At 46.9% G+C, this 16,036-nt stretch overlaps 1 protein-coding gene across 1 annotated transcript in view; it reads right to left on the bottom strand.

Annotated features, from left to right (window-relative positions):
- Positions 1-16,036, bottom strand: part of PHF2 (PHD finger protein 2) — an 82,409-nt gene that overhangs the window by 26,940 nt on the left and 39,433 nt on the right. The window contains 5 exon segments of the mRNA XM_032699131.1: positions 2,088-2,229; positions 4,548-4,708; positions 7,987-8,049; positions 8,051-8,102; positions 13,806-13,891. Of these exon segments, the coding sequence (XP_032555022.1) occupies positions 2,088-2,229; positions 4,548-4,708; positions 7,987-8,049; positions 8,051-8,102; positions 13,806-13,891 (504 nt within the window).

The following is a 16,036-nucleotide window of genomic DNA, read 5'->3' as shown; positions in this document are numbered from 1 at the left end:
CTCCCACATGTCATTTGTGCTCAGTGTCAAACCCTGATGACAAGCTCCATTTCCATGGCAGGGTAGATGGAGCAGTGCATTCATTAACTGTCACTGTCTATGCTAAGAAATAAATATTTGCTATTAATGTCTAAATTAGCAGTGTATGAGCGACAGCTCCAGCAGTCCTTCAGGACAAAAGACATCCTGTTATTCGAGGATAATGGCAGAAAGCTGAAAAAAATCTCTGTGAAGATCCTGGTGATCTCTGAAGCCTGTAATGAGTAGAGCTGCTCTCTGCAGCAATGGTGTGCACCACTAACCCCACTACACGGCTCAGGGGAATAGCTGGAAAAATGAGCTTGTCATTTTCCACCAGCCTTCTTTTTCAAGTCTTCTCACTGAAACAGATTGTTCCCCAAAACAACCAATTCTTCATTTTTCTGCTGACATTCATCATCATCTGTGTAGTGTGTTTGTATGTAAAGGGATCTTCTCCTCTCTGGTGCTTCCCTTCTGGAAGCATCAGTTACCCCAAAAGACTACAGGACCTGTAAAACTCGCAGCTGTTTGTCACCCAATACTTTACAGATGCACCTGTCCACTCCTGGGATGAAGGTGCTGAGCACAGCGATGGAGAGCCCCGAGCAGGGACCTCAGCTCTCAGGCACTGACACCAGCTAATGATCACAGAATCACAGAATCATGGAAGGGTTTGGGTTGGAAAGAACCTTAAAGATCACCTCATTCCCATTTAGTCCATGGGCAGGGACACCTTCCACTAGCCCAGGTTGCACCAAGCCTCGTCCAGCCTGGCCTTGGACACTTCAAAGGATGGGGCAGCCACAGCTTCTCTGGGCAACCTGTGCCAGGGCCTCACCATCCTCAGAGGGAGGAATTTCTTCCCAATATCTAATCTAGCTGATCTGCACCATGACCCCCAACCTGCCCTCGGGAAGTCAGCACCACCCTGACTCTGAGCTGCTGTCAGACAGATCACAGGTTATCTGGCAAAAGCACTGAAACCAGAACTATAACCCAGGCTGTAGCATTACAAAGATATAACAAAATTTCAAAGTTACTATCCTTAAAGGACACCCAGTGACATGTAACACTACACCTGAAGCCACACTTCATCTACTTACCCCCTCTCTGCTACTCTGCATGGAAGATCTTAGTAAGCAATGCATGATGCACTCACACCTAGTGGGATGCTCACTGCTGTACAGCACATTTGAAAGAGAACGTGCCAAGGAGATCAAGATCACCTTAAGCTGGAGAAGGTGTTGCCTTACATCCATCAGGGTTCCCATCTCACCAGAAAAACAACACAGATATTAAAAATTAAGGCCCCTTGTGTCCGTGTTCTCCACAGAGAGCATTATCACACCTCTGTGGTCACCCTGTCCTTCTTGCTTTGGTCTTAATGGTGTTTATCACATTGCACCCAAGTACCTAAGATCATACTTGGAACAGAGGACATCATCCTCCCCCACTTGGACAAGGCAGAGAATTCCCTCCTGGAGCATCAAGTTATGTCTGAGCAAACAGCTGCACTGGATGAACTGTGCCTGTACTACTGGAGCTGAAATAAAGCTGGAAGGTGCCCAAATGTCCTGTTGTGACACATGGCTGCTGATGACACACGAATGCTGGTGACACAGGGCTGAGCTGCATCACTGGTACCCTTCTCCTCACAGAGCAAGAGCACCTTCATTCTGTGCTGGCCTCCACTGGCTGTGTATGGATGATGCAGGGGAGAGGTGGAGTAACCAGAAGCTTCTATCCCAAGGTTAAAGAGCAATCCCTAATGAGGGAAGCACTGGGGACACTGATCAAACTTGCCCTGCTGAACCCTGCCACGTATCCCAGACATAGCATGGGATTCAGGAATTTTAAATCAGAATTGATATATAATTCCATATAAGTAATACAATTACTTATAAGTAATTGTAATATAATTATAAAGACAAAATAATATGCAACCATATTATTATATAGAAACATGTTATGTATAAATAGACATGTATTTTATATAAATATATATATAAATTGAACATAAATTATAAATAAATCTCTAGTAATTACAGGTAGGCTGAACCCCTTACCTGGTGTCAGAGAACTCCAGGTTGATGACATTAAGGACTCTTTTCCTGTTTGTGCTGTAATAGTAATCCACAAATTCCTTGAGCTTCATCTTGCAGTCCTTCTGCTTGGTGACATCAGTGACATCAACACTCCGCTCCGGGCCTGCACATGAATCCAATGAAAGAGAGAGGTTGATGGGCAGCCCACCATGCCCCATTTCCTATGCTGGGAGGTGAGTTAATATGTCCAAAAACATCCCAGTCTCCTGATTTTCCAATCTTTTCAGCCCTTGTACCCTCCCTGTTGTTTATGTATGCACCCCCATAGACATACATGCATGAAAGACATGAAATATCCATTAAAACTTTTGTAGTCATGTCCCTGACATAATTGTTTCTGTAGCTTTATCTTTCAAGGATCAATATTATTTTGGATATATTAATTTCATTATGGATTTTATTTGCTGAGTGAAATTTAAATGCAAATACCTTTGTATCCTTGGAGCAAGCCCTCCCCACCATTATAAAGGTCCTGTGATTGCAGACAAGTGTAACACTATACTACTACGAGTATTACTATCACAATACTGTACAAGTGCAATATCTTCACCAACTGATTTTCCAGAATTCCAAATTCTTTTATGCTCTATTTTAATTTTTTTCTTACAAAACCTATAAATCAACGAGGAGTTCCCTTTTCTTACCATGGTATTTCAGGCATACCACCAAAAAAAATTGACCTTTTGTTATTTACCAAAAATTACACATCAAAAAACCCATCCCCTCTGCATCAGAGTACAGGGATATCTACTAGTCCTTACACATTCCTCTGACAGACCTTGTGGGATACAAATCTCTGATGTTAATACTAACAGCATCAGTTAATCAGTGGATTTTACACTGGGCAAAAAGAGAACACACAGAGAAAGGCAGAGCTTTATAAAGACATTCAGAGCTTTTTAAAGACATTAGGAAGGGAAAAAATCATTTATTTTTCATGAAATGCCAGAATATAACAATGTCTTTGGCAGTCTCATTTGTGGTGGTTTGTCCTCTGCTCCTTCAGGTTGTTTCTAAAAGACATTCCAGGTCCAAGGTAATTAAGTACTGGTTTCCCTGCTTGGGAAATCCCACTTCAGTGGACAGCCCCCAAAGAGGTTGGACCAGCACAGATTTGTGCCCCTCATTCAAATGTGGTGCCAGCTCAGATTAAACAACCCATGTTGTTCCCTCCAGCTTTGGACTAACAGTCCTGCTGGTGGGGGGGATGATTGCAGCTGGAGGCTGAGAGAGCTCCAGCAGATGCCCGAGGAGCACCTCAGGCACACGAGAACATCTGCTGAGTGTAGCAGGTGGGCACAGAACATATGTTTCCTGTAGAAGCAAGGGAATAGAGGTAACAATAACATCAGGGGTCTTGTATTCCAGGCATTAGAACTGGCTGCCCAGGGTAGTGATGGACTCCTCATTCCTGGAGGGATTTAAAAGCCCTGTGGATGTGGCACTTGGGGATGTGGGTTAATGCTGGCCTTGGCAGTGCGGGGGGAACAGTTGGACTCAATGATCTTGGAGGTCTTTTCCAAACTGAATTGATACTGTGATTCTGTGATTCTCCTTTATTCACTGTTTTCTCACTGCAGATCCAACAGTTACGGTCAAGAGCAGCAGTGGCTGGTCATGGCACCCTCCAGTCTGGGGAATGGGTCAGTGTTTGGGAAAGGGAGTGCAGGAGGGGGTGGTTAGCAGACTGTGGAAGAAGATGAAGGGACCATGAAACACAGATGGATCCACTGGAGCTGCAGTCATGGCTCCAAAGAGACACTGCCTTGCCAGAAGACTGGAAGGAGAGAGACATGGATGAAGGACAGAGCATGAGAGGACAAGAGACGAGACACACATGCTAAAGGAAGAAGGATGTGGAGACAAGTGACTTTGGAGCCCTTCCATGGCTTCTGGCCAAGGTCTGTTTTCCCAGGTGGGATGAGGTGATGGCTTGTGAGAAGATGCAGCACAACACCCTGCTCAGGGCAGAGATGGGAGAATGCCAAGAGAATCCAAATGACCAGCAGCACTGAAAACAGCTCTCACTGGCATCACTGTTAAAACACAGGCTGCCTGGGCAGAGGGAGCTGCAGTGTAGCTGTTCTTTCAACACAAAGAAAGCTGGCAGTAACCAATGAAGTCCTGGCCTCCAGAAACCATTTCTTGATCCTGCTGTGGCTGTTACTTTTAGTGCAGAGCTATGGAGAGCAGTGCAGCCTGGCTCAGCCCCAGTGCCAAGCTGGTACACTAAACAACAGCGAGTTCATTGCTAACTACAGGCTCCCACCACATAACAAACACTGCAGCCAGCACAGCCAGGGCATAGACAATATTTTACAATATATTTTACAATTTTTTATACAATTCATGGGTTATTTTTTTAAAAGCAGCAGCTGGGCTCCAAGCAGCCCAATGCCACCTGCTCTCCCAGGTACCCACCGACGTAGTTTTCGACGTCGCTGACGTAGAAGGTGGGTGCGGGCACAGCCAGGCCCAGCCCGTCCTTCTTGGGCACCAGGATGGGCTCTGCAAAGCCATTCTCTTCCAAATACTCTGGTGTTAGTTGGTTGCCTGGGACCTTCACCACAATATCTTCAGCGCTGGAAAACCAAACAGAGGCAATAGTGAGGGGCTTCCATGCTCAGACTGGGATGATCTGCATGCCACTACTGAAAGGAAGGCAGTATGGATAAGGAATTACATACAAATTAGGCCCATAAGCCAAAAGCCAAAAAGTCATATATTGCAAAGCACGAAGAGCACACCAGAATCATCCGGAATCAATGTCTTGAGCCTCATGCTCCAGCTACTGGGAACTCCTAAAATAACAGCTTGTGGCAAAAAGCTGTTTTCTTCAGCTGTAGGATCTGTTGAGCTACTGGTGATCAATGTTAAAGGAATTAGTGTTAAATGTTCCACTCTAAAGAAGGTAAGACTAAAAACATTACCTAATATCAAATAAATTGGGCTGGAAATACTTTGCAAATCATTTTAAAGAAGTTGAATAAATTGCTTGGGAAATATTCTGCAGATAATTTTGAAGTGGCTGGGAGGGCTCCAAGGGGAATGAGGAAAGGGCAGCTCTATTGGCCCACCAGCTATTGGCACTGAGAGCTCCCAGGGGAAATTCAAGTCTGGTTTCTTGATCTTTTCAGGCGTGAAAAGTGACTGTACATGAAGGACCAACAGTCCCAAAAGTGTCCTGTCACCATGTGCTGTGTGTCAGCTGGGAGCAGTCAGACTTTGAAGGTTCTCCCCCAAAAAGCCCTTCCTGCCCAGGCAGGTAAGGCCAACGTCTGAGTGTTCTCCTGCAGTAGTCCTGCACTCCAGTTCACATCTCCATACGGCACCAAAATGGGCAGGAAAGAGGACGAGCCTGGATGTGCTGTCGTGGCTGCTGCCACGCTTGAGCTCACCACCTTCCCCACCCCGTGACACCCAACCTGCCACAGAGCCACCACACCCTCCTCTGACCTCACCACACACGGTGGGGGAACCCCTCACCCTGTGCCTGCTCACAGAATTCCAGAATGGTTTGGGTTGGAAGGGACCTTAAAGCCCACCTTGTTCAATCCCCCCTGCCATGGACAGGGACACCTTCTAGTAGCCCAGGTTTCTCCAAACCCAGTCCAACATGGCCTTGGACACTTGCAGAAATGGGGTAGCCACAGCTTCTCTGGGAAACCTGTGCCAGGGCCTCCCCACCCTCAGAGGGAGGAATTTCTTCCCAACATTCCATCTAACCCTGCCCTCTGGCAGTGGGAAGCTGTTCCCCCTTGTCCTGTCTCTCCAGGCCTTTGTTGAAAATCCCTCTCCAGCTCTCTTGGAGCCCCTTTATGCCCTGGAAGGGGCTCTAAGGTCTCCCTGGAGCCTTCTTTTCTCCAGGCTGAGCACCCCCAGCAATCCCAGCCTGGCTCCAGAGCAGAGGCACATGGCTTCTGTATGTGCCACAGAACCTACACATCATTTTAAAGAGAGATCAGTCCCAGAGCAGGCAGCAATGATCAGGGCAAAATGAGAGGCTGGTACCTCCGCTGGAACACGTGAAGCATCAATTGAATTGTTTACCCCTACTACTATTGCTACTCTAATGCTATTTTGGGATTAAACATTCCAGAGCAGAATGGCAATAATTATACTTTTTGCCTTTTTGCTTTCTTCACTGTTCCCTTTGACCCAAGCCCCTCCGGGGGACTCACCGGGGCTCATCATTCACCTCCACATGCTGGGAGTCAGGAACGACATTTCTGGTCTGAGAGCCCCTTTCTCCCTTCACCCTGACTGACGAGTGCTGGGGTTTGGTCTGGGCACCTGCACCTGCACTTGCACCTGCACCTGCACCTGCACCAGCACATCTCACTCGTTTTCTTCAGAGAAGACAATTTCTGCAAAAGACTTTGTGTCACTGATGGCACAAGTGCGGGTGTCAGAGGCCTCATCTTGCAGCCACTTCTTCAGACTACAGACCCTTCTGTCTCAGAAACTTTAATTTGGCAGCAGGATTTTCTTACACCCACATAAATGGGAGAAACAAGGAGAAAATTTGGGGGGTTATGGTATGTTGTTTTTTTTTTTACAACTTGGGAGAGACTCAGTGTGTGTGAGTGCAGCCTCAGAGGCCACCCGAGGTTACTGAAGTCAGTCTGCCTGGGCCTTAAATCTTTTACTAAATGAGCTTTGCAACCTGTCAAATCAAAAAAAAAAAAAAAAGAAATAAAGACACACAGCTAAGACAAAGATCTTGCAGGTCCCAATAACAATAGCCAAGCAAGTAAAAATACTGGATCCTGAGCTCAGTGAGACACATCTGTAAGAGCTGCAAAACACTTCAGAATTATTTTCAGTTTTTTCCTTAACCAGCCCAAGACCAGTATTTCAAATTAAATGTGAAATTAAATTCTCCATAAAAAGGAAGCAGTTTTGTGTTTATCAAGTACACTTTGCCAGTCTCCAAGGATTCTTTTAAAATAATTAGTTATTAATAATTAAGGATTTATTTGGCTATGGTCTACATTAAAGAGTCAGAAGAAAATGATCACTCTTGCAAATGGCTGTGGAGCAGCCTAATAACGTGTGGGGCATGTCACCCAACAATTAGCACTATTCATTACCCCAGTGAGAGAGCCTTTGTCACCCAGAAACTGAGCATGTCGTTGTTCTTTCCAAGATGGAGACAGACTTCAGCAAAGTCATTAGGATTTTTGAGAACTGGATAATTCAATGCAGTAAGTGGGTTAGTCTCTTGTGCAAGTGGATGTTCTAGGGGTCAAACATGCTCTGGTTCAGCCTGGAGGAGAGAAGGCTGTGGGGAAATCTTAGAGACCCTTCCAGTGGCTAAAGGAGGTTTATAAAAGAGAGGAAGGGTGACTTTTTACAGGGGCAGATAGGGATAGGACAAGGGGGAACAACTGTAAACTAAGAGGGCAGGGTTAAATTAGATGTTAGGAAGAAATCCTTCCCTGTGAGGGTGGCGAGGCCCTGGTACAGGTTGCCCAGAGAAGCTGTGGCTGCTCCATCCCTGGAAGTGTCCAAGGCCAGGTTGGATGGGGCTTGGAAGGTGTCCCTGTCCATTGCAGGTGGTGGAATGAGATGGGATTTAAGGTCCCTTCCCACCCAAGCCTTTCTGTGATTCCATGCTTTTTGCCTTCACAAATCCAAGCACCCATGGAAAGCCACAGGACCTGGGCTCAAGCAAGAGGAGATCTGAATACAGCTGCACAAATATAAAAAAGGGAAGAGCCTGGGACATCTGCAATCAAACAGCACTTGTTTAGACATCATCATTCCATGATGCTTTCAGCCAGACCCACCACCAGCCTCCCAGGACAGTGGCTGTACAGGCATTGCCCCCCCAGCCCATTCCAGCTGAACAACCCACCTGGGAAACGTCCGACTTCGGAGCTCTTTTATAAAGACCTGGCTCCCATTCTGCACAGGCTTCACCTCTGTTGTTCTGGCCAGTATCATGCTTATGCCAATTTCTTTTCTTTTTCACTGAAAAGGAAGGAATTGGACAGTTGTGTTAAGAGAAGATAATTATTAAGACATTGGCAGGAAGGACAATCTTGGTGTAATTTCTCACGTGAGCAGAGCAGAGGGAACTCCCCCAATGCTGCACTGCACATTCTAATATTGCTCTCAGTGCCCCATCAGACAATCCCAGTGCAGCCTGGAGATCTACCACAGCATGAGCAGTGTGTGTGTGTTTTGGAGCACAAGGGCAACCAGACAGGGAATTGCTGAGCTGCACAGCTCCTTCAGTCATCGTGCAAACATGGGCTCTGGACACCCCGGGCTCGCCCGCCTGCACACTCCATTCCTCCTCAGGATACTCCCAGAAAGCCCCTTTCCTCTCACATGCAGAATGGATCTTTGTCAACAATTGGATATTTGTCAGGAATTACCTGAGACTAAAGATCCGTACACCTGTGGCAGATTTGACATCAAGTTTGATGGGTGTTGAGCTATGTCCTGGACACAGCACAGATGGGGAAGGGATGAGGAGGAGAAGGAAAGGAAAAGGGGAAGGAGGAAGGGGAAAAGGGAAAGAAGAGGAGGGAAGAGGAGAGGAAAAGAGAAAAGGCACCACAACTGCAATTGTTAGAACCCTTATTCCCAGGATTTAAAGGGAAGTTATTACGGCTCAGGCCTGCAGCAATGACAGACTGAGGCCCCTCCACTGTGCTCCCAGTGGGGGATGGACACACAGGCAAGTCCATCATGGATAAAGGGCCAGCAGGAATAAGCACATATGAGTCAGTCAAGTGTCGATGTGGTTCTGCCCTGTTTCTGACAGCCAGATATCACAGAGCTGGAAAAATTGGTCCCACTTTTTCCCTGAGTCAGCACTATCTCCCTCAGCTGTTCCCACTCATTTTGGTAGGAAATTGTTTTTTTCCATACTCATATAATTTAAAGCCTCTGTTAATAGAATTTCATGTCACAACATACTTTTGTTTTCCACCCTTGCTTTACATCACGAATCTCAGTATTTTACTCCAAGTCCAGACCTCTTACCAAAACAGTGAGGGAAGGCAGCAGAATCCTCACAGATGGCACCTGCTCCTCACTCTTTGCACACACACACACACACACACACACACACACAGAGAGATCCACACACTTTTCCATTAGGAAAGGAATCTGGAGGCCACAGCTATAAGACATGAGATTTGGAAAGAGCTAACTTTGCTTTCCTGACCACAATCCTGGAATAACTCAAGGAAAGATATCTCCCAGTGAGTCCATCCCAGGTTTTGCACAAAGCATGTTGGGTTATTAGTTCCATGCAGGCTCCAGCCTAGCTGGAGATATTCATTAAAGCTGCTAGTTCTTTATCTTAATGACTCTCAGGCTTAGTGTATTAATTCAATGCTCCTGGTAACAAAGGAAACAAGCCTGGCTTGAATGCCAAACCTTCCTCCTCTCCCTCCCTTTCCAACCACCGCCTCCTCCCCCTCCCAGCACATAGGAACCAACACCAGGAGCGTGTTGATTGCACTTGCACTCTGAGTGCAAGTCCCAGGGAAAGAGGTGTCACTTATCACAAGGAAAATTAAGGAGCTTATCCTATGAGCATGTTTTTTATTACACCTCAGATAGCATGGAGTGCTGGGAAATAAAAGTGACAAATCAGAGCTGAACTAAGGGATTCACTGCAACTCTTCCAAAACCTCCAGGAAGTTATTTCCCTCAGCACAGAGTGCTGGCAGGCATCCACCTCTCCCATGTACCTCTCCCACCCACCTCTTGTATCCACCTCTTGTATCCACCTCTCCCATCCACCTCTTGTATGCCCCCCCCCCACCCAACCTCTCCATTCCCCTCTCCCTCAGAGGCATCTCGGATGAACATTCTCCAGGAGGGGCTGTGTCCCAGACAGCTGCAGTCCATTATACTACATCAAACACTCTACCTTTGGCCTATTTTCATCCATTCTTTCTGTGCTTCATCTTTACCATGATCACCCCAGCAAGGGCTAAAGGCCCATTCCCATGTGCAACAGATTCCAGCTTTGGCCAGAAAAGCTGCTTTTTCAGAAATGATCACAGAGTTCTCTCTCTGCAGAACTTTCTGATCCAAATTTGACCTTTGGAAAGTCCAACAGTGGAAAAAAGGGAATGTATTTTTATGAAAACTGTATCTCAAAATTAAAAATTCACAGGTATATTTATTTTATTTCAAATGTCTTAGTGTAGAAGGGATCATGAAATTGAATGCTTAGGAAGCATTTCTTCACTGAAGGGGTGGTCAAGCATTGGAATGGGTTGCCCAGGGAGGTGGTGGAGTCACTATCCCTGGAAATGTTGAAGAAAAGGCTGGATGTGACACTCAGTGCTCTGGTCCAGTTGACAAAGTGGTGATTGGTCAAAGCTTGGACTCGATGATCTTGAAGTTTTTTCCAACCTAAATGATTCTATGAATTCTATGAACTTTCCACTAGACCAGGGTGCTTCCACTAGAGCAGGGATACCCAGAAGCACGCTGTGAGTTTTCTACTGATCTACATTAAAGTTTGTAACTACTTAAAACACGCCTCAGTCTGACTTTAGTTCAGTTGCAGCTCTGTAACTTCACCGATTCCAAAGGATTTCTCCTGATTTTCACTGCTGAAAACACAGCAGCAATCAAACCAAGCATTTCAAATTGTGTTATGAAAATGAGCCAAGCCTGCCCAAATGAAGCCCTCACATTTTATTGCAATGATGTCAGAAAATGTTGTATGAATATGGATGATTTTTCCCAAAGAGGAGTCCCTACACATTTCATTAAAAGGGAATAGCTCAAAATGCCACGTGACAGGAAGCAATCTTCTGAGAGCAGCCACTCACCACAGTGGTAACGTGGAAAAATGTAAGGAGAGGAAAATGATTTTTAAATTTGACATCTGGAAAACATATCTGGTGGAAGGTGTGCTCCAGAAATACACATCCATTTTTAAATCCAGACGAGTTGCATAACAGACAATCGGTGTCTGCGTTTCCCTTTGCTAATCTCGCAATAATTAAATCCTACCGGTGAACTCCTGGTGCTGGAATGACTCTTCCTCGTTTATTACAAAGCTGATAGTGCTGGATAACGAGTTTAAACACATACTGGGGCAGTCCATAAGCAAATGGAAGTGATCCCCCCGCAGACTGTCCCAACAGTGCCCTGCATGCAAATTCCCAGCAGATGGAATGCACTGAGCCAAGCCGGTCCTGCCTTCATTTCATCCGTCTTTTAACTTCCCTGGCCTGCTGTACCCTGCAAGGAGGGGCTACAGGACAACAGCCTCCTTTTTCCACAGGATTCTACAGGTTAGTGAGGGAATTGCTATGCAGCTTGTGACCTTGTCTCCAGGACTCAAGGTAAGGTTAGCACTAATTAATGTTTAAATGGAATTTGTGCACTCCACTTCTTTGATGATTGGTCTCACACGTGGTTAAACTGCCTGTGATGTATTTGAAGGGAGAAAACAAAGTGGCATTGCTGTCCTGCAGGACGGGATGTTGGTCTGTGCTCCCACCACACTGCATCCCCAGCAGCATGGGCAGCAGGTCAAGGGAGACCTTGTGGGACCCCACCTGCAGAGCTGCCTCCAGCTCTGGGGTCTGACAGCAGAAGGACGTGGAGCTGCTGCAGCGAGTCCAGAGGAGGCCACGAAGATGCTCTGAGGGCTGGAGCCCCTCTGCTCTGGAGCCAGGCTGGGAGAGCTGGAGAGGGACTTTCAACAAAGGCCCAGAGAGACAGGACAAGGGGGAACAGCTTCCCACTGCCAGAGGGTAGAGTTAGATGGAATGTTGGGAAGAAATTCCTCTCTCTGAGGGTGGGAGGCCCTGGCACAGGTTTCCCAGAGAAGCTGTGGCTGCCCCATTCCTGCAAGTGTCCAAGGCCATGTTGGACTGGGTTTGGAGAAACCTGGGCTAGTGAAAGGTGTCCCTGGGATGGAAGAGGGTGGAACTGTGCTCCAGTAGCAATTTCTGCTGGGCTGTGTGACACAGGCTCAGGGACGTACCAGTGGATTTTTATTTGGATAAAAAGAACTGGAGAGACAGAAACCTTCTTAAAAGCATCAGAATATTGTTGTCCATTCAACTATCATCATCTTAACTGGTATATTAAACTTGCAATCTTTTTATCACAACTGCCATTTCTTGAATTCTAGGATGACATACCCCAGTTTTATAGAATTGATATTCAATTCCTGATTATAGGCTTTTGCTGCTTTTGTCTGGGTTTTTTCCCTCGCATTGAAAAGTGCCTTTCATCCTTCATAATTCAACATGATGTGAAGGAAATCAAAGTATCAGACTCATCTCAGTGTTATACAGAACTCACAGAGGCTGGAGATCCTGTGCTGCTGCTTCTGTCCCGGGTCAGCAACAGTCTGGGAGCATCTGCAGTCACCCCCCCTTTTCAGTACAACCCTTTCAAATCCCAAATTACTCACTTCAATACGATTTGTGGTTACTTGTGTGATCAATTTCCAGAAATCTTCCAACAAAAACTAGAAAGGCTGATTCTTCTAAACCAGAACATTTTGTAGGGACATATTGATTTCATTAAGTCTTTCAGAACCAGCCTCCCAAGGGGCATTTTGCCAGCTTCCCAGTTTGTGGGTTCCCTGTTCAGACCCCAGTTGTTGGCAGAACCTCTGGGAGACAGGAACAGCTGCAGGTCATTCAGGTTTCCAGTTCACACTTGACTTTTAAAAAATCATAGTGGAAAAACAATTCCCATTTTTGCCCACAAAGCAAACATTTCAGGCTCCTCCCCTCTCCCTTTAGAAATTTTTTAAACTTTAACAAGTAAGGCAATGCACAAATAATTTCTTGGGTTAAAAATGCTGAATTTTAACACAAAAGGAGTCACTTTCCAGCCATCCCTTATTTCATACTGAAAAAGGGACTGTTAGGATTCCTTCAGCTCCTGCAGATGAGCACCCAGCTCTTCCTCTGCAGGATGTCCTGAGGTTGCAGAGCAGCAAGATCCTCCCCATCACTGTTGCTTATTTACAATAACTGGTTTTCAAGTGAAGCATTTCATCTTTCACAGGGATTGGTTTCTTTTCTTTTTTTTCAGCCATTGTATAATAGAAAGAAATTGTGAATTAATCTGACCAAAGCAAACACATCCCACGGTTCTTTCCCAGACAAAACTCCCACTGAGATCAACTGTCACTTTTACTCAGGAGAACCTTCTGTGAAAGAACTGCAAGAATTGGCACCCTCAGTGCATCCTACAAGTTTGACTGCCACAGAAATCGCTGCAGTTCTATATCCAGGCCAAGCACAACAAACTGTTTCTTACTCTTCTCATCCACAGACAGAAAACACCGTGTAGCTTCCAAAACTCCCTGTATTAGCACTAGCTGCCTCCACAGGGATTTTCTAGCCCACATTCTTCAGTGTGGGCACAATTCATGCATGGAAGGATGCTCATTTTCTTGTGGGACCAGGGACTGCAGCTCTCCAGGTGAGTGCCTTGCCTGAGCTCACACACACGCCCGAGGCCACGCAGAAGCTGCAGCCAAAGCTCCAAGATCCAACCCACGATGTCCTCCCAACTAACATAATTTTCACCTCCTGGTTTGAATTCCAATATTTATGGCACGTGATACTTAGGGCCTTTTGCAATGACAAAAATAAAAGGTCCTTTTGTCCAAACACACAGCCCCTGCTGTGTGTCAGGGCCTGGCCACACACGGGTACTCACAGGTCGACTTTCCGTGGGTTTTCTCACAATTTGGGCAATGATAGATGTCGATATCTGGTGCCTCTTCCTCTTCCACACCGACACAACTGGAATAGAAGAAGGTAAATATGACATTAGCTCAAGTCCATCTCGAAGCACACAATTAACAATGCTGTGCATTTGTCACTGCCAAGGGCTCCATCGAAACCAGGTTTGGGTGCATTGTACACTGGTACTGACAGGGCACCACCTGATGTGGTGCTACAAAAGCTGTCAGCCAGAAGCCACCACCAGTCCACTGTGGACCTCCATGAAAATACGGCAGAGTGTCCCACAGAGTAGTTTTTTTGCCAGGGAGACCATTTTGTACCCACACAGAGTTTTCCCAGCACCATCCCACATAAACCTGATGAACAAAACACATCTTCTCTTCACCAAGCATGTGTGGGCAGCTGCGAGGTACCGACGTGATCTTGGCAAGGGATACCATGTGCACAACTTCCATAGGTTCCACCTCTGTTCCCATGCAGGAAGATGAGGAGGGAAAGAAGACACACAGCTCAGCACTTCTGGCTGCCAAGGGGATGGGCTGTGTGGGGATCCCACCAGGATCACTTTAGGTGGCTCAACCCAGGCAGCATCACCTGCAGCCTGGGGGCACAGGGCATGGGCACCGTCCAGTGGGGAACACAGTGCTTGGGAGGAATGAAACCAAACAGCAAAGTGCTGAAACACCCCAGGACAAGAAGCTGCTGCACAGTCCAAGCACCGAGCAGCCTCAAAGAATCTGGGTCCAGCACAACACTGTTCCTGCCATGGAGGAAGAGCAAACAGGACTCTGCTCCTCTGTCAGGAGTAGCCCAGGCTGCAAGACACATTTCCAGCACAGAGAAGAGGGTTCAGTGGGGTGCTGTGAGATGCAGCTCTTGTGCCATGGCTCTGTGGGAGCTTAGCTAGGCAAGAGCACCCACAAGACACACAAAAGCACCCTAAGCCCCAATACAAGCAAGGCTGGATCACACCAAGAGCTCTCCGGGGGTTTCTCTACTTTACCACCTGAAATGCCTCCTTTGGTGCTCTGCAGTGAGCACAGAGCATCTCTCAGTGCTCCTTAGCCAGCAGAGAACACTGACACAGCTCTTCTGCCAGGGAAAGGGCTTGGGCAGGGGTCATGAAATGCAATCTCCATGCATAAGGCCATGTTCTGCTTCCTGGCATCCCACCAGCAGTGCCAAGAGGCGATGAGTGCAGAAATTCAAAGTGTTTAGCTGCTGTTTCTGCCCTGTAGGAAACAGAGCAGAGGATGGTTGCTTCTCTCCCCCAGGCCAGGCAGCAGGGTGGGTTGGTTCTATCACATGCTTCACAGAACCTCTCAAATCATTCTCACCCTGTGCAAGCTCTGCAGGACAACAACAACGTGTCCAAATATGAGTTCAACAACTGGAGAAATTCGTATTGTGTGGACGCACCAGCAGCACCTGGTGATGGTCCAGATGCAGGGAGGCCGTGACCTTCTGGCTGCTGGCAGGCAGGAGGGTGCAGTGATGAAGGAGGGATAACCCATGAGCACGCTCCCACCTCTTCCACAGGATGCCTGTGACCCCCTGCCTGGCTCTGTGGAGCCCAGGGTTCTTTGGTGCCCTCAGCAGGGTGTGCAGGGGTACATGAACCAACACGGGCACACCTGGGGCAGGGGGGCAGCCGTTAAAAAGCACTGAGACCCCTCACTCCCAAAGCTCTGCTGACCCCGAGGCACAGGGGGATGTGTAACGTCCCCATCACAAACCACAGACACACCTGCTGCTACAGAACAGCATCAACAGAGCCAAAGCTGCAACCAAGCTAGGAAAGGCCAAACTAGCTAAGATACAGAAACACAGCCTTTTTATTACCATTGTAAATGTTTTGTCAAAATAAGATCCTGCCAGAAACCTTGTTGGGTATGGTCCCCCTGTTGCAGCTGCCAGTGTGGGAGCCAGCTCCCTCCAAAACAAAGCTCAGGCTGAGAGAAGCTCTGCAACCAAAGCCAGAGACTCTCTCATCAATGTAAGTCCAGCCTGGGAACAGGAGTCATTATTTCAGAAATGTGTCAAAGCAACTGCAGATTTGGCTGCTATTTTTCATTAAACAGTTAGTTGAAAAAAATACAGAATTATTGTGTGTCCCTGGGCAGACAGCATGGAAAACTGAAGTTTGCAGACAGGAAAAATCATCATCACAACAGCCCAGTCCTCAGAGTGCAGTACATACAG

Source organism: Chiroxiphia lanceolata, chromosome 11, assembly GCF_009829145.1.
Source record: "Chiroxiphia lanceolata isolate bChiLan1 chromosome 11, bChiLan1.pri, whole genome shotgun sequence".
Taxonomy (NCBI): Eukaryota; Metazoa; Chordata; class Aves; order Passeriformes; family Pipridae; genus Chiroxiphia; species Chiroxiphia lanceolata.
Note: the sequence above shows the minus strand (reverse complement) of the source record. Positions and strands in the feature narration are given on the sequence as shown.